General features: G+C 39.3%; 1 protein-coding gene across 2 annotated transcripts; it reads right to left on the bottom strand.

Annotated features, from left to right (window-relative positions):
• Window positions 1–138: 138 nt before the first annotated feature.
• On the bottom strand, window positions 139–16,047 carry traf2a (Tnf receptor-associated factor 2a). 2 transcript variants are annotated; one of them, XM_035638848.2, is made up of 10 exons: window positions 15,640–16,047; window positions 13,725–13,803; window positions 13,096–13,194; window positions 12,409–12,570; window positions 10,249–10,323; window positions 10,048–10,122; window positions 8,724–9,206; window positions 8,136–8,313; window positions 7,875–8,023; window positions 139–5,936 (listed from the first exon to the last, which is right to left on the bottom strand). In XM_035638848.2, exons 1-10 carry the CDS (start codon window positions 15,918–15,920, stop codon window positions 5,718–5,720), a joined length of 1,800 nt encoding a protein of 599 aa, XP_035494741.2. In that variant the 5' UTR covers window positions 15,921–16,047; the 3' UTR covers window positions 139–5,717. The 2 variants fall into 2 exon arrangements, with proteins under 2 accessions (XP_035494741.2, XP_035494742.2); XM_035638849.2 differs by having other exon boundaries at window positions 139–5,852.
• Between the last annotated feature and the right edge of the window lie 1,195 nt (window positions 16,048–17,242).

Below are 17,242 nucleotides of genomic sequence, written 5' to 3'. Positions count from 1 at the left end.
CACCTTGTTATGTTCATCAGCTGTGAATGAATCTGCAATCCCAGCACACATCACATTTTACAAGACACAGCATGAATAAACATCAGTACAGTGCTGCTACGCAGAGTGAGCACAAATCAGCACATAAGGACGAACAAATGTAGCAGCTAATTTATTTGAGGCCACAGTTGTACACACAAAATGTGTTGTGGAAAAATGGCAACACATTCTAAATAAAGAAAATTAAGATTTATGTTTCTGTAGTAACAAGAAAGCAAGAACCAACAACATAAGTTGCAACCTATCACAGTCAGTGTGCATCATGCCCCTTTTGCAAATTGTCACAATCACCCAAATGAACCGACACAGGCTTTTAAACTGTCTCAACATACAATTTAACTTTTTTCTTCAATAAATACAGTGTATATATTATTTATTTGTGTTTACTCTTTTTTGATAAAGATATTTTTTGGGCGTTTTGACTGGAAAGTTATTACAGGAAAGCAGGGAGAGAGTGGGGAGGACACGCAGCAAATGGCCAAGGCTGGGTTGGAACCCACAGCCGCTGCACACAGGGCGCCAGCGCTACCACTGAGCCAACCGATGCTCCTTGTTAACGTTTCTTACATACGTCATTAAACCCTAAGTCATCAAAGTTTGCACCAGATTGACATTCCAACATATGCTGCATGTATTAATCATGAAATCATACAAAACTTCTCATGCACAGAGAGGTTTCAGTATATGTTCAGAGTTAAAAAAATAAAAAGACTGGATGTGCTTAGCTAAAGATGCCAAAACAGGAGTGTTGATATATTAACCTTGTCTGGAGTATGGGTTAAGAAAGAAATGCTATAACATTAACAAGTTTTATGTATGAACTGTGACTATTAAAACAGTCTTAGTCGCTTGGTTTGAAGAAACAAATTGAGAACACACTGCATAAAAGTTTAACTTTCACATTTTGGTAGGTTTAAACACACTGGAAAGCCCATCCACAACTCGGTGGGCTCAGGAAACATATAACAAGACAAGGTCCAAAGCTAGTACACTGTTGAAACTTGAATGGACATAGATGCATTGAAACTGTTGCTGAACCGCTGTATACAACTTTCAAAGCCTGCTGTAAAAGTCAGTAAATCTCTCTACATGACATGATACACTAATGGCAATGGCGTCATCGCGTCATATTAGCATCTGGCCTAGAGTCAGTTGCATTCAGCCCTTTATCTGGTCCCATCTCTCCTACTCTTGGTTCTCACATATAGTGTTTTAATACAGCCAAATCCATTATCAAGCTTTTGCCATGTACATGTTTTTCTGTTTCTGTTTACAGACAATGGAACAAATATGAAACAGTGACCGAAACGTGGCCCATCAAGACGACATATTAACCATGTTAGTCACTTATCTGCTCTGCAAATCTCCTGATTTTATAACCATGTCATTGTCTAACAAAACCATCAGACACATACGTTAAAGACAACTGCTGTGATTTGGAAGTATTAACATGAAAATATCAGACAGTGAGAAAGCCTGACATCACACTCCCGGGGGCAATACTACCTAAGTAGCTAAGGTTTGACTAAAAAGTTACTTGATATGTCAATCAGCTTAAGGTCTGAAAAGGTTATTAAATCAAACATCATGGGCACTAAGTTGGTAACACTGTATGTAAAACTGTTACTGCTCATTCCTTTTGAACAGGCAACAGCCAATGGGAAAACTCCAACACTCGGCTGATCGACCAGTGTTGTAATCGCATCAGACTCTCGTTTCTAATGCTGGGCCCCGCTGCTGCAGTCAATCCAAAAAGGTCCAGGCACTTTTTCTGTATAAGGTAGGTCAATTCAAAGATGTAAGTGAAGCCCAAAACAGGAGCGTATCACAATAACATTAACCATTACCTCTTTTAGAACCTCAGCTGTTTCCATCCTGACACCTTCACCTTTCACTTCCAGCCTCCACATGTCAAATCGCTACCAAAGCTTCACCCATATGGAAATATAACGCGGGTGTTCAACAACGCTGATATTCTGCTTATTTAGTTATATTACAAGCATTCATGTTAAATTGACTAAATTAGACACAGAGCCTGTATTAACACATTTTAAAGGAATAATCATGATTATAGAGGAAACCACATTTGCAATAGATGCACAAATTATCTGACACATCTCGTCACAACAGAAACATGATAAATAAAAACTGTGTTAAGACTCATATTTAGCTCATATTTTGGCAAAAATAAACTGCAAATTGTCAATAGCTACATTGTTTATTCAGTTCAACAAATTAATGCTAAATTATAAGAATTAATAGGTGCTTTTTGTAACTCAAATAGCCTATAGCCATGGATAGATAATGATAAAAATGAGCACCTGGGAGCAAGACAGGAATAACAGAAAGAAAAAAATAACAACTACAAACAATGCAGCTACGTTGTTTGTAGTCATTTGATTTTACTTTGTAGATGTGTTGTGTTTCTTTGTAGTTGTTTTGCAGCAATTTATGGCTATTTTGTCTCTGCGTAATTTTTGCATTATTTGTGGTCCTTCTGCAGTTGTTTCATATCACATTTGAATTAATTTACACCTGGCATTAAAATGCATCTCATATCCAGACTGCATCTAGAAATGATTTCAACCCAGTTATATTGACACCTATTATTAACGTGAGTCTTCAGTGTGATCTGTTTGGGATCTGATCTCTCACATCCAGCTCATGTCCTCATGACAACAAAATAACAAAATAAAAAGTATAAGATGGTAGCCATCTGTGAAGCTGTGTTATCGTGTGGTTGCTTTATGATTGGTCTCCTCCTCACTCCATCCACAGGTGCTTTGAATAATGAGGATAGGGCTGCTTCTTACTGGCAAATGGCTGCTAGCTGCCTAGATGCTGCGACTTTGCTGGTTTTTGTTGCGTGTGATTATTTCTTTTTTATTATTTCTACTGACAATGCAAATGCATTTACAAATCTGTCCTATGTGGTCACAATTAATCACTGACCATCTACTGTACGCCGGTGGTTTGGTTGATAAGGATCACAATCCGTCCTTAATGCATCTCGTGCATTTACACCTGCACTTTCACGGGAGCACTATCTGATTGCAATGTGATCAACTAAAATGCATTTTAATGTCAAATGTAAGTGGGTTATTATTGTAGTTTAGTGTCACTTCATGATCATTTTTTACTTGTTTTGTGTAAATTTGAGAAGGGTCTGCTACTAATTACCTAACATTTTCTTAGTGTGTTCTGGGGGTCACCAGGGGACAATTGGATTCCAGGGGGGTATGTGCCACCCCTGGCTACCCGTCTGGTTCTGCTTATAACCAGCATCAATAAAATACCAGGCCAAAGCCTGTATTTATCAAGCACCTTATTATCACTCCTTGGAATTGAACACTAAATATTTAATTTATTGAAAATATGACAACTTGTTGTAGTTTTTCTGACAGATTTAGTTTTTTTATATACTTCACATGTTGGTACATATGTTCATAATCATATTATAAATCGTTATATTCAATATTCTTGTACATATGCATGTATAAAAGTTTATAAAGTGTTAAATTAAACTGTATACTTCCTTGGTAATTCAAAGAAACTAAATATGCAACAAAAAATACTGGAAAAAGCCAAAATTTAATATCAACAGATATTTATCAGAACTTGTATGCAAATTTATGTTTATCCATAATAAAATATGTAATATTTCCATTTGGGCAATTTAGCTTGACCACCTTCGCTGTTAAGTTTTTTGGACAAACAACCCATAAACTGTCAAATGTTGGCTACCGAATATCTTCCACAGATCCAAAATTAAAATAAAACTGCAAATCACAGCAAAGAAATGGGAACTGTACACACATACACACAAACACAGACAAACGTGACGACACTCATGTACGTAATGCATTCCCTTGCCCCTTACCCTAACCATCACAAATAAAGGGTGATGGTAACCACAACCCTAAACTAAACCTAATTCTAACATAACCATAAATCCAAGTCTTAACCCTGAAACAGCCCTATGAAGTCGCCAGGCCCGGCCAAAATGTCCCCACTCTCTAAGGTCAATAACTCAAACTGGTCCACACAAAGATACACGTACTAGCAGACACAAACAGCAATATTCACAACTGAAAGACTGCACTCAGAATTCATGGAATTCAAACAATGTCCACCACTACAAATGATTACCAATTAATACAGGACTTGAGTGTTGGAGGCAAAGATGTTAACAAACAATAAACAAATTCCAACTGCACTACAAACTATGTGCAAAGCCAAGCAATAGTCTGAAGGCTACATGGGCGTCACACTGGAACTCCACATTTCTAAATGTAAAAAAACACGATTAACAAAAATGACAAATCAATCAAATGTCAAGCAGAACACGCCAGCAGCAAGCACAAGCATCTACTGCTGTGCTTGTTATATACAAAGCTAGTATTTTCATGGCTCAGTATTTTCAGTTTTTAATTTACAAAATGGAAATGTATTGGTGTTTGAAATTTCACACTTTCAAAATACAAAAATACAATACAAAAACCCAGGTGAAAATCAGATAACAGAAATACACTTTGCTTCACAAGCAATTAGGAGTTTTTTTGGAATCTTTGCTATCAATATTTGTACATTTATAGGACAAATGACTAGATGTAATGTAAAAGGGGTCACTCATAGTGTCATACCTAGAAAGAGTTAGTGTCGAATCATTTCTACTAAGCATTTTATCATCTCTAACTGTTTTGTTTTTACAACCCAAAATTTTACTGTTAGTCTCCTCTCTTGCATCCACCATGTACAGAGCAACAGGAGGCAGCAGTTTTCAGTAAAAAAAAAACAAAAAAAACTATGATAAACCTGCTACAGAGGCAGGTATTATTCTCAGGAGTTGGTAGAGACCAAACCAGCTCTAACAGTAGAGTTAATGGACTTACATTTCTTGGGTAGACAGAGTTGCAACTCCCAATTGAATGCTGCTAATGTTACTCTGCTGAATGTGTTGATGAGTAATAGTTTGCTAACATTTTTGCCATATCAACTATTAAAGGCCACAGTATTCAAATGTGCAATGTTTAGAATTTAACTTTATTATCATGGGACTTGAGATTTGGTAGTTATGCTAGTGGGCCCAGTCATGCCGGGCCTTTCCAAGCAGTTTTGGCAGTGGTTTTGCTTCATTTACTTGAAGCAAGAACCATCATTTGAATGTGAATGGACATAAAATCCTTGTTAAATCACTTAAGTAAAGTCAGGTAATTTTTTTAGTGTAAAACAAAGAGACACATGTATGGTACAACAAGCCATAGAGATCACTGGAGATTACAGACAATGTCACAATGTTTTCTACTTATTTAACTAGTATAATGTTTTACCTAGGTCTTGGAATGCTTGGAAAAGCTAAAATAGTGCGTGTGACTTCTGCAGGATGAGAAATTAAAACCTTTTACCAGTCACTTATTTGTGTATACATACTGCAATGTATTGAACTCCTCCAGTCAGTTTTGTAGGTGATCAATGTTTTTGTCTGTTTGATTGGTTGAACAGTAATTACTGTTTTGAAAACCAACAGCAACCTTGACCAGAAGTCAAAAATAGGTTTGTTTTCTGCTGTCAGTGGTGACAGACCCCAAAGAGAAATGCAAGTAACTGATGATACAAAAGCCTGTTCATTAAAACGTGTTTGTGGCAACAAAAGGCAGATGCATGCCCTTAACTTTTGCCTAGAGTCCTGTAAGGTCTACAATGGCCTTGATAAAGATGGTGTCGTCCCGTATGTAGGAGTTTTTAGAGTCCAGTTTGGAGAGTGAACAGAAGAGAGGGCAGCCGCTGGCGATGTTCATATCACTGACGGGCCTCTGGAAGGACGAGGAGGAGATGTCGGGACGGAAGGCATCAATTATGTGCTCTCTGTTGTTCTGGTCAAGCAGCATTAGGGTGACCTGGGTATAGATGTTACGAGTCTAGCCTTAAATCTGCTCTGACAAAAAAACTGGAGTGGCTGAAAAATGCAGTTCCAACTTTAGCATGACACTTTAATGAGATAATTATAGCGTGATTTAAAAAAAATTCTAAATGAATAATGGATCATAGAAAAGATAAATCAAATGACTAACAAAGTATTGATTTTACAACCCACTGTGAAGTTCCCCTTAAAATGAAAACACAAACGTAACATCAAACCAAATCAACATTTGGATTTTACAGGCAACAGGCAACAAAAAAATATAATCCATAATTCCAGTAACCATAAAATATTGTGCACACTTATTTGCTTTCTTCTTGAGAATAGGATGAGAAGTTAACGATCTCACAGTTACTTTACATTTAGCCGCGGCTATTTGTAAGTTCTTGTTAGCAGTGGGAGGTGGTGCTAATCGCTTGGCAAGAGCGTCAGTCATCATTGCCTATACTGTACAAGACAAGAAGTTGTAATACGCCCTCTGAGCAGCATGCTAACTTCAGTAGAAGAAAAATGAGGAAGAGAAAAACATTAGCATTGCTTTCCACTGCTGGAGACAACACTTGAAGTTCCATTCCTTCTAAACTGGTAATGGCGGTAAATGCTAACCCCCAAAACATACAAATAGCTCCTTAAGTTGGAAGCTGGAATAGGGATGTGGTTAGCCTGGCATTAGGATACAGAAAATTAGCCTACTGGGGGGTAAAGTTTGCGGTTCAAATTAAAAAATATAGCTACCAACATCTCTACAGCTCTATTCATAAGATGCAACATGTGTTTTAACCCTTTCATGAACAGAAACCCTAAAAATGTTATTTATCTTTGTTCCAAGTTTGACACTGGAAGCCTGTTTTCACATTCGTCTGCTGGGGGGGTATTTTATATCCCTTAAAGTCCCTGAAAACATGCTTTCAACTGTAATTAATCAAATACTAATCGATGTGCAAAGGTTTGAAAAGAAAACACCCTTAGGTATCATTTATTGAGAGTTTAAGACTTAAATTCAGCTAATCTGCTTCAGATTGACAGTGTTGTGTAATGGTGCGTTCACACCGGACACGGCGCGAATTATTAGCGCAACAAGATTACATACAAAGTCAATGCAAAGACACAACTATATGGGAATTTCACGGCACTGACTCGGGCGACGCAAATGAGATATGAGCGATGCAAATCAGGCAAAATTCGCGGCGCGTCCATCGCTCGAGTTGAAATATTTGAACTCCGGCAACATATTCGCGTGATGCGTTGACGTGATAGCCAATGAGCGTTGAGATCCCCCCTAATCACTGTCGTCAGATGTCCTGCCATTCCATCAGGAATGGAGGATTAGTACTGTCGCTGTGTGTTGGCAGCCCCACCCGGTTGCTATTCCTGAAGTTCATGTCTATGTGTGCGAGCGTGTGGCTTTCCCATTCATTCCGGTCAGCTTTTTTTCCTTCAACAGTTCATGTTTACCTGCGTGTGTGTGTATTTGTCTGCGTGTGTTTGTTCAGATGAGGTTTGTCAGAGAAATTGGAAGGAAGAACGGGCAAATTTTTTACCGAGAATGACACAGATAAGCACAAATGTTTGCTTACAAAAATCCGCATCGCGCATGGTGTGAACACTCCATAATGGTAGCCTGGCGACATAAGTGAACACACCCAGATGTTGTGAGATCACGTATAAAATGTCAGTCAATTTTTTCAAACACAATTAAAACCAATGACTAGAGTTCAGACAAAAATTGAAAAATACAGAACTGTCAAGCTGGGGCAGTACACAGTGTATTCAGGGCCTTTAAAACAAGGACTGTACATTAAACAATTTGAAGTAATAAACGTATTAACTTGCATTACAACTTTTATTGTTGTAATAGTTTCAGAATGACAGTAGTACAGCAGCATTATCTTTGTCTGATTCTAAAGAGTATTACCTTCTGATTAAAAGGCCACTTGAGGAGTGCGTCGCTGTGTCCTCTCATCACCACAAAGAACAGAGACAAGTGGGTGCCTCGGCCTGTCCCGTCACCATTCAGGTAGATCCGCAAGCACATCTTGTAGCCATATTTACTGGTATAAAAGGCTGGAAAACACAAATAAAGTATTATCATTTCCGTTATTCACTGCTAATCAGACACACTGGATTCATTGTCTGGATTATTTCTCATATGTTAGTCATCATGTGCAGTTGTTACCTGGAGAGAACATAGCTGGGGCACGGCCAGCCACGGCATCCTGCCTCTTTTTGGTGAAATCCCAGATCTTCCAGACAAAGATGCCGTCATACGTGGCAGCAGACATCTCCCTCATTTTCCCTTCCATCTCCACGATGGACAGGTCTCTCAGACTCACAGTCCTCTCCAGCTGACGAACCTGCAGCACAGCAACACAAGGACATGGCAGTTTATTTCGGATGACCAACACACACTGCAACACTTTACTTCAACTAACTCTGGTGAGGCAAAGAAAACAACTCAGTCCATTTCAAAAGCCATGCACAAGCAGTGGCTATGACACACTGCTCATGCATTCAATTAAGGTACTTAAATTAGCATAATAAAGCAAATTTTCATACCAAGGGCACCGCAGACAACAAACTACAGGAGCTAAACCAAACACTGGAAGTCTAATAAACCATCTGCCGCTCCAGTGTGTTGTTTGTTTTGAGGAGGAGCTTTTGTCTCATTTTTGTCTGAGGTGTTTCCACAGTCTCACATTTGCAGTCCAGCTGTGATTTTCATCAGATCAGGGATGTTTAAGAGGTCATGCGCCATTTTTTGCACCTTGTTGTTGAGGATCTCGATCTTGTCCTGGTCCAGTCGGTGTTGATGATTGTAGGCCTCCATGGTGGTGCAGGAGTACTCCATCTCTCGGTTGAGGACGCAGACGATGTTCTCGAACGTGCTCACTTTGAGCTCCAGCTCCTGGCAGCGCCGGCTCAGCTCCACTACCTTGGTCTTTTCGCCCTGGAGCTGCAGCTCCAGGGTGGCACCCACAGAGCTGGGCAGTGGGGTGAAGGATGTGAACAGGGTCGGGGCACATGCACCCTGCATGGGAGCAGTGTAACCCCCACCCAGCTGGCTCATCTTCTGCTCCAGCTCCCTGAGGGACTGGTGGAGCTCCTGTAGCTTGTGGCTGGTCACATCTAGGCTCTGGGGCTGCAGGCTCTCAAGGCTCACCTTGATGCCCATGATGAAATGCAATAGCAGGTTTAGGTGTTCATAGGAACACTGACGCTCATGATCATGAATCTTCTCTTTCTCCACCTTGGAGTCAAAGAAACAAAAAAGCAGAAACATGTTAAGAACAAATAAAATACAATTGTATCTATTACATACATACCTGCAGACAGCTGACATTTTAATGATGTGTGTGAAATCATGCCACAGCATAGAAAATGGTTAAAGCACAAAAATAGCTAATAATGAATAAATTAACTATACAAAAAATTACTTGATGTTAAAGTGAAAACAGATCTCACAAATTAAATACAATATAACATTTATTTACACCCTAGAAAGTCCCATTTAGGATGAATGGAGCTTAGCAACTTGTAATGAAGGTATGCAGTTGACGTTAGGGTTAAACAAAAACTACAGTGTGAAGACCAAAAACCCACGCGAAACTAATCCAGAATGAAATTGACCAGTCATTAGAACGATGCAAGAAAGAGTACAGGACACTGTACTGCATTTCCTTCTGAGTACAGAAAGGTAAGCCTTTCCTGTTTCATTCCTTGTTTTCATCATTTAATTTTTTTGTCTTAATTTCATCATACTTTTTAAATTTTTGTATTTTGAGGCTACAGCTGTCTTGGTGTCCATGTCACTTATTAATGCATTACATTAGTTACTATTACTGACACGGACGGTACTGAATGCAAAATTCTACTACTAACTTTAATCCAACGGGTCTGCAGCCAATTCACATTCTGAAGAGACAGGGCAGCAGAGAATACTCTTGCACTAATCAGGGTGTACAATGATTTAACCGATGTATGTAGTTTGTTGAGTACTGCACTAAATCATTTGACTGATAAACGACCCAGTAGTTATACATTAGCCAGTGTTACATATAGCAAATGAACAAACAAAAATCTCTACTTACAGATGTGTCGCAGCCAACAACATGAAATCTGCATGGTGATTTAAATTTACTGCAGAACTTAATATGGTCCACATACTGCAAAGCAAAAAAAGAAAGAAGCGAATGATCAACAGAATATGATGTAGAACTTGGTCCCTAGCTAAATGGTCCATGAGATCAATCTAACAGAATTGTGAAAGTTGACTTGAATATCTGGGATACCTTTTCTCTGGGGATCTTTTTCTTTGCACAACCTTCACAAATCATTGGATACTTTGGACATATTTCATCATGAGCCTAAAAAAACAAAAACGCAAGCAGAGTTAGTTCACAATCTTATGTTACAGAAGTTGCCTAAACTCAGCCTCCTCTCATTTTCAAGCATTTTTTTTCTTTGTGCTACAAATTCAGTTGAAATATGAAAACCTATTCTAAGTGTGAGAGGCAGCTGTCCTTTTATAAGAACAATTGTTGAATATATGTTGAGGTACAATGATGGACTACCAAATGGGCAAAGTGGGCAAGTGCCTAGGGCCCTGGAGCCAATGGGGGCCCTGGGCCTTAAAATCTATTATAAGGCTTTCTTGTGTAAATTTGAATGTTTTGTAAATTAGCATGTGATGTTATAACATTTACATTGCATTAAAAGACTGTATTTGAAGCTTTCTGACAGCAACTGTGGGGACCAGGATGACGCAGGGCGTCTGAACATGCTGTCACTAATGGCCATTGAATGGGAACACATCCTGTAGTGGAACTTTGAAAACTTAAATCAATCATTTTTTGCTTCAAAGAAGGCCAGAGGAAGCCCAGTGCTTCAGGTAGAATATTTATCACTGCATTTTTTTGTGGTTATGCATGACCCTGTACTACGCTTGATGTTCATTTACTTAAACTCCAAAAGATGGACATACATTTCTGCACATGGCATGTATGAACTATCTAAAATAGTAGTTTAACATATGTACTATTTGCATGTGTTGGTAGGGGTCTGTGGCGAGTTTATGTGCAGAGGCCAAGGTCATGATGAGGTAAAGTCTGCAGTAAGATTTTGGTCAGCTGCAAACATCTCTCCCTCTTATTTTTTGTCTTGTTACTGCAGCAGCTTTTACTCTTAGTATCAGTTTTCTGCATTGTTAAAGGTGACATGCTTTTGAACATAAATAGTGTTTCCTGTAGCTTTAATCATAAGCTGCTTACAAACATGCACTGAGGTCCGGACATTGTCCTGAACTGTTCTGGATGGGCTGTGTTTGAGAACACAAATGTTCGCAAATTTTGCTCTAGACATTGTCCAGAACTTTTCCTGCCAGTCCCTTAGTAAAATCTACAGAGTCAGTCCGAGCGAGCCCATGTGAGAACACAGCAGGAGATATCTCCGGAGAATTCACAGCGAATCAGTGGGCAAGTTGATGACTGGAAACAAAAACATTGCTCTCTGCTAGAGACCAATTTTTTAGGGGGAATGATGTCGATATCGATATTAGGGAGTACAAGATTTCCTATACCGATATATTGGCCAATATATGTATAAAAATATACTTATTTATATTTATTTATTTCAATCTGTCAATGATTCCTTATCAGTCCATCCTTTGTGACAAAGAAATCTAATTGAGGCTTGATATTTTAGTTTAACCATGAACTTTATCAATAAAAAGAATAAAAACATATGCAACCAAATATATAGAACTTGAATTAAGACAAACTCGTAAATGTATTTTACATAAATGCTATATTTTTCTGCATTGTTTAGTCTGTAAAAATACAAGATTATGTCTGTGAAAGGCCAATATTGGCTGATATTATCGACCAACATATATATCGGTCGGGCAGCGGAGTTATCAAAGCCTTCTGCTGCTCTACCCAGACGCCACAGAATGCTCCGGATATCATTACAGCTGACTCGAACAATCTCCTTCTGCGTTTGTCGTATGTGAAGAGGAAAATCCGGAGAATGTTCAGAGTTCATGTCTGAAAACAGCTACATAGACAGAAGTAAAAGAGTAACTGTACATAGATAAAATACATAAACGAATGCCGCAAATTACTTAAATTTACTTTGTACGGTGTCAAAAAATGTATATCCACTATTATGTTGTTATCAGATATTTTCACAGACCCTCTAATATCAAAATCGGCATGTGCCCTAAATCTTATATATTGGTCGGACTCTACTACAGTTCCCATAAAGTAGGTGCCTGGCGAGATGTCAACAGGAAGTGTCATGTTACCATGGACTACCATTGGAGCCCCATGTTTTTACACTATATTTGTTTATATTTTGGCAAAGAGCCTTCAGGTGTCACGGAGTCCACACTTACCACAAACAGACCCTAAAGACAAACAGTGTTGGATCACAGTTGTCCAGAGAAGTCTGACCTTGATGTTCTTCAACAAGAAGGGTTCTTTGCAGTATTTGCAGTTGAGTGTCCTCTCTGGACATTCTCTCTCATTGTGCCGCTCCTGTTCGTTGGCTCTCATCAGCTCTTTACAGGAAGGACACAGGATGATCATGAAGTCACAGTCACCCTCATGGCTTGCCTGCAGATTACCAACACAGAAATAACTCAACATTTCAATATCATTTTGTGTTTGGTGAACTTGGAGGGACCTTGATGATGTCACCTGCCACCACCAGGTGTATGTAGATACAGTATAAGGATGTATCTGACACCGAATAATGCTGCCATAATGTAATTTCAGCAAGACAAGTTGTCAACTTTTTTTGTTTTTCATAAAACTCTATTTTTAACTAATGCATATTCAGTTATTAAATGGTATAAGGTACACATTTAACTTTCTTGTTCCTCGTTTCTTTTTTAACTTACTATAAATAAAAGAAATGTGTTTTATCTGATCATGTTTTTTTCAAAGAATGGTACACATCTTAAACAATCTTTCAGAGGATGTTTATTTGTGAACAGAACTGTACCGAAGACTTGGTATGAAATGCATTTATAAGAAAAGGATGATTTATATGTAATTAGTGCCACTAACATTAGTCATTACTCATGATGGGAGCAGACCCCCTGTTAGTTTCCCAGCCTTCTCTGCAATAGTTTATACCTCAAATTCTTTGATAGTTCCCATCCATGTGCATCCCTCATTGGGACAGACAGCCGCCAAGGCTTCAACTTCTCTCCGCGCTGCATTATCTGGGAAAGCCTGGATGGAAAAGCAGAGCTTGTTGTCAGTGTTGTCTGGTTTATGTCTTCAGTTACAAACTGATGGGTAGTGTTACAGACCTTCTGTGTCAGTTTACTGAGGGCCAGGACCCTTGGAGCTCACTTTTCTCTCCTGGCTCTAGTTTCTAAAGAACATAAGGTCTTTCTAGGGCCACGGGACTATAGTTGCTCCATCTATTGTGTGCACTGCCAAGAATTTCAAAGTAGTCACAAAGTTTTCAAGCGGAAGCAGCTTTTTTTGTGTCCTTCTCTGGACTCCAAAACAAAAATTAACTGTAGTTCTGACTCTCAGGATTGTTTCGAGGGGTTTTATATCAAGACAAGCTTTGGCTCTCATCATCTGCGACTTAAAAATAACAAAACTGGAAGAGCTCTACACCTAATGACAGAAATTAATTTAACAAACAATTTAACAGGCAACTTCATTGCATATCAGTGCTGTATGTAATGTAACTATGAGAATATCTGACAAAACCTAATGTAAAAAAAGTAAGGTCAAGATATACTTACACCACCTTGCTTGAGGATAGAGGTGTGTTCCTCGAATAAGTCTTCTTTGATGCAAGCACTGCATTTCTGTGGTCCAGAACTTAAAGGGAAGAAAAACAACGCTGAAATTAATATACATACTGTGCCCATGACAGACAATATAAATACTTAATATAAATATTATAACTATTATTGAAATAGTCAACTTCTATCCTCTATCAACCTGTAGTTTCAAGTCTTCTTCAATAGCATGTTCATTTTGAGTAAAATAGACGATAAAGCACTATGTACATTGGAGCATGGATACAGCCTGATTGACAGCTGGTCCGTCCAATCGGTGCAGGGTTGCAGGTGTTGGTGGGTGTGCAGTGGACGAGCTCTTAGTCAGACCCGCCAAAAATTCTACGTCCGGTTGCAAAAAAAACAACAACATGGCTCTGGTCAAAATCAAGGCTTAAAAATGGCAGTTTTCAAACCAACGGGTGATGTCACGCTGGGTTGCAACTTGGTTCTGACCATTCTCCCTGTCCCTGCTGCTGAGAACCCTCTCCCCTCATAGCATGATGCTGCCTCCATCATGCTTCACCACGGGGATGGTATTGTCCAGGTAATGAGCAGTGTGTAGTGTTCTACTCTGACCAAATAATCTTTTATCCTCAAGCTCCCCTTTGTCCTTTTAAATGCTGTTTATTAAACTCTAAGAAGTCACGTGTTTTGTTAAAAGTAGCTTCCGTCCAGCCACAATTAAAGGTCTGATTGATGCTGAGATGGTCATCCTTCCAGCGGGTTCTCCCACCTCTGCCGAATACTTCTAAAAGCTCTGCTAGAGTGACTGCAGGGTTTATAGTCACCTCTCTGACCAAGGCCCTTTTGCCTGGTTACTTTGTCTGACCGGAAAAAAATGTCTTCTTTCTCAGACCTCGTCACTGTGTTTTTGTCCTGACGTGTAGTGAGAATCGTGGGACCTTATCTACTCAAATGTGAGCCTTTTTAAACTATGTCAAGTCAGTTCAGTTTGCCACAGGTGGATTCCAGTCAAGTGCTAGACAGATCTCAAGTACAAACAGATTGTACCTGACAACAACAGGGCGTTTAGCGGGAGGGGGCGTGGTCGCTATTAGCCTATTGCTCTTAAAGGTGTTACATCCAGAATTAATAAGATAAAATACAACTAAAACTATAGAAGAATCCATCACCATGGACTATATGATATGGTCTATGTTCCATCACACGTGAGAGAAAAAACACAGATATCACTAGTCTTTCTAATCACAGCGCCCTTTAGTCCAGACATGAAAAATAGTCATCCATTCACTTCTGCATCATGACAAAGACTGAAAGACATTCAATCATATAACTGCCATTCTGATATAGATTTGTTTTTTATTAAAGTATTATGCATTGACTGATCCTTGCCAGGTCACGTCATCTAACATTTGGAAGTCATCCCAAACTTGCATCAAACAAATGTACAGTTTAATGTTGGCTCGCCCGTCGACAAAGAAACAAACTGAGTGGGATTTGTTGTTAGGATTTTGTAAGTCGCTCTTGGAAATGTGCGTCATACAAACTGTTCTGCGTCTTACTTTCATACAATTCAGTGTCACTATCAACTTATGGAAAATGTACACTTCTTGCTCCGGTCAGTTACAACAGAGGTTGGCGGGACTTGTCTACGGAGACAGCTGGCTAACCCATCACACAAGTTGAGATTTCATTCGAATAAAGTGGTGATCGGACAATTACATGCACGCCGAATTTTGCGGTGTGTCTTTGAAATGTGTATAACGTCACTTTTCTTTTGTTTTTATATCACGTCGCCTGTGACAACGAGCCAGGCGCCGTTAAATTTGCAGATATGTGAAGGATGCTCGGTAATGGGCTTTGATTGCTACACGCACCAAGCTAGCGGGCTAGCAACCATGGCTCCACTCACCTCACAGTGTTGTTGAAACAGAACGAGCAGAAGCGGTGACCGCACTGGGCTTGCAGGGGCCTCCTCAGGATCTTTTGGCATGAATTGCACAGATGCTTGTCTTTGAGGTTGTTGGACAAAATTTTCTTAGGGAAGCCCGGTTTGTTGCCTTCCAAGGAAGATGGTGGAGACGGTTCCTGTGCAGCCATCATTTCCCCCTGAACAATATCGGGGTAACTCATTGGGGTGTGTTCAGGAGAGCAAACGCTGCTCAGTGTGATCTTGGCGTCAGTCGCCAGCATCGAGTCATCGCTCTTTGAATTGCTCAGTTTATTGCAGTTTCCATTCTGATAGCATGCATTCGATGTTCATATGCGGAGACAAACAAAAGCCTAGGCATGATGTGATAAAAGACAGCTGAGGATGTGGATGCTGCGTTTAGTTGTAGGTGACTATGTCTACCACTAGGAGCCGCAAGCCCAATAGATGTGCACCTGAATTTCCATTGTGGCTGGCTGCTGCAGTTTGGTAGTTACACATGCTTTTATGTTAATATCGGTATTTTATCGTCTCCACCACTTCTCATTTGTGTTACTGTCATGAAACATATTTGCATATTAGCTGTTTTAAGTACACGCATCAACACAATTATCCACAGTAAGTAAAGTAAAAAAAAACACTTTCATGGGTTTCAGAAGTTAACGGTTTTATGTAATCTGGAGGACAATGAAGCATACCGGTCATTTCCCCTCTATGCCAACATACCATGTTAAGGTGCCCCGAACTCGTGGTCTGAAAGTTTCACAAATCTAAATAATAGATTAATTTAGAGAAGCGTATCCAGTATATACCATAACACTCCTGTTACCAATACAAATCTAAATAATAGATTAATTTAGAGGAGCGTATCCAGTATATACCATAACACTCCTGGTACCAATATAAAACAGTCAAAGTGTAGTATTTAGATATGTGTCTTAGTATCTCATATCCAAAGCACACCTCTGACACAAGTGTGATGTGAGACTGAAGCCTAGTTTGGTCACATGATTGTTCACAGGGTGAACATTAATGTATTCATAGAGCAGAAGTGAGATTAAATTCACGGTTTAGCTGTCAAATAGGCTTTGAAAGACTACAGATGTGTTGGGGTTTCTGCCATCTCATCATGATTTATGTGGTCTTACCCTAACCCTAACCCTCTGAACTAAGGAGAAACATAAATACTTTTAGCCATTTTTCAGTGTGGAGTCAAACTCATTTTAACAAGAAGGAATTGTGTTCAGCATCGTTTACTTTAAAATTGGTTGGTTTAGGATGGATGTGCCTAACAAACAAGCTAGCAATGTTTAACAGAGTCATGTAGACAGTAGACACCGGAACATATTTTCCAGAAAAAACAATCCAACGTCAGCAGCAACGTTTCATAAACCAGTGATAGAATATGGCTGCGTAAAATAACTTGTGTAGATAGTTATCTTCAACTAATAAGGAGTGCAAAAGCTAACCAAGGCACATCCATCCATTCTGTTGTCACTTCCCCTGAGTTCTTTGCAGGACATGACTGAGAGTTTATCGGACCAATTTGGAAAGCAGCAATTCTCTCTCACCCCTAGAACGTTTC

This window comes from Scophthalmus maximus, chromosome 19 (genome assembly GCF_022379125.1).
Source record: "Scophthalmus maximus strain ysfricsl-2021 chromosome 19, ASM2237912v1, whole genome shotgun sequence".
NCBI classification, from domain to species: Eukaryota; Metazoa; Chordata; class Actinopteri; order Pleuronectiformes; family Scophthalmidae; genus Scophthalmus; species Scophthalmus maximus.
Note: the sequence above shows the minus strand (reverse complement) of the source record. Positions and strands in the feature narration are given on the sequence as shown.

Excerpts from the sequence above, each read along its gene's own strand:
- traf2a (XM_035638848.2), bottom strand. The coding sequence starts at position 15,920 with ATGCTGGCGACTGACGCCAAGATCACACTGAGCAGCGTTTGCTCTCCT. Across the intron at positions 13,804-15,639 it reads TGTTTCAACAACACTGTGAG|TTCTGGACCACAGAAATGCA; the intron begins GTGAGTGGAGCC and ends CTTCCCTTTAAG. Across the intron at positions 13,195-13,724 it reads CTATCCTCAAGCAAGGTGGT|GCTTTCCCAGATAATGCAGC; the intron begins GTAAGTATATCT and ends TTTTCCATCCAG.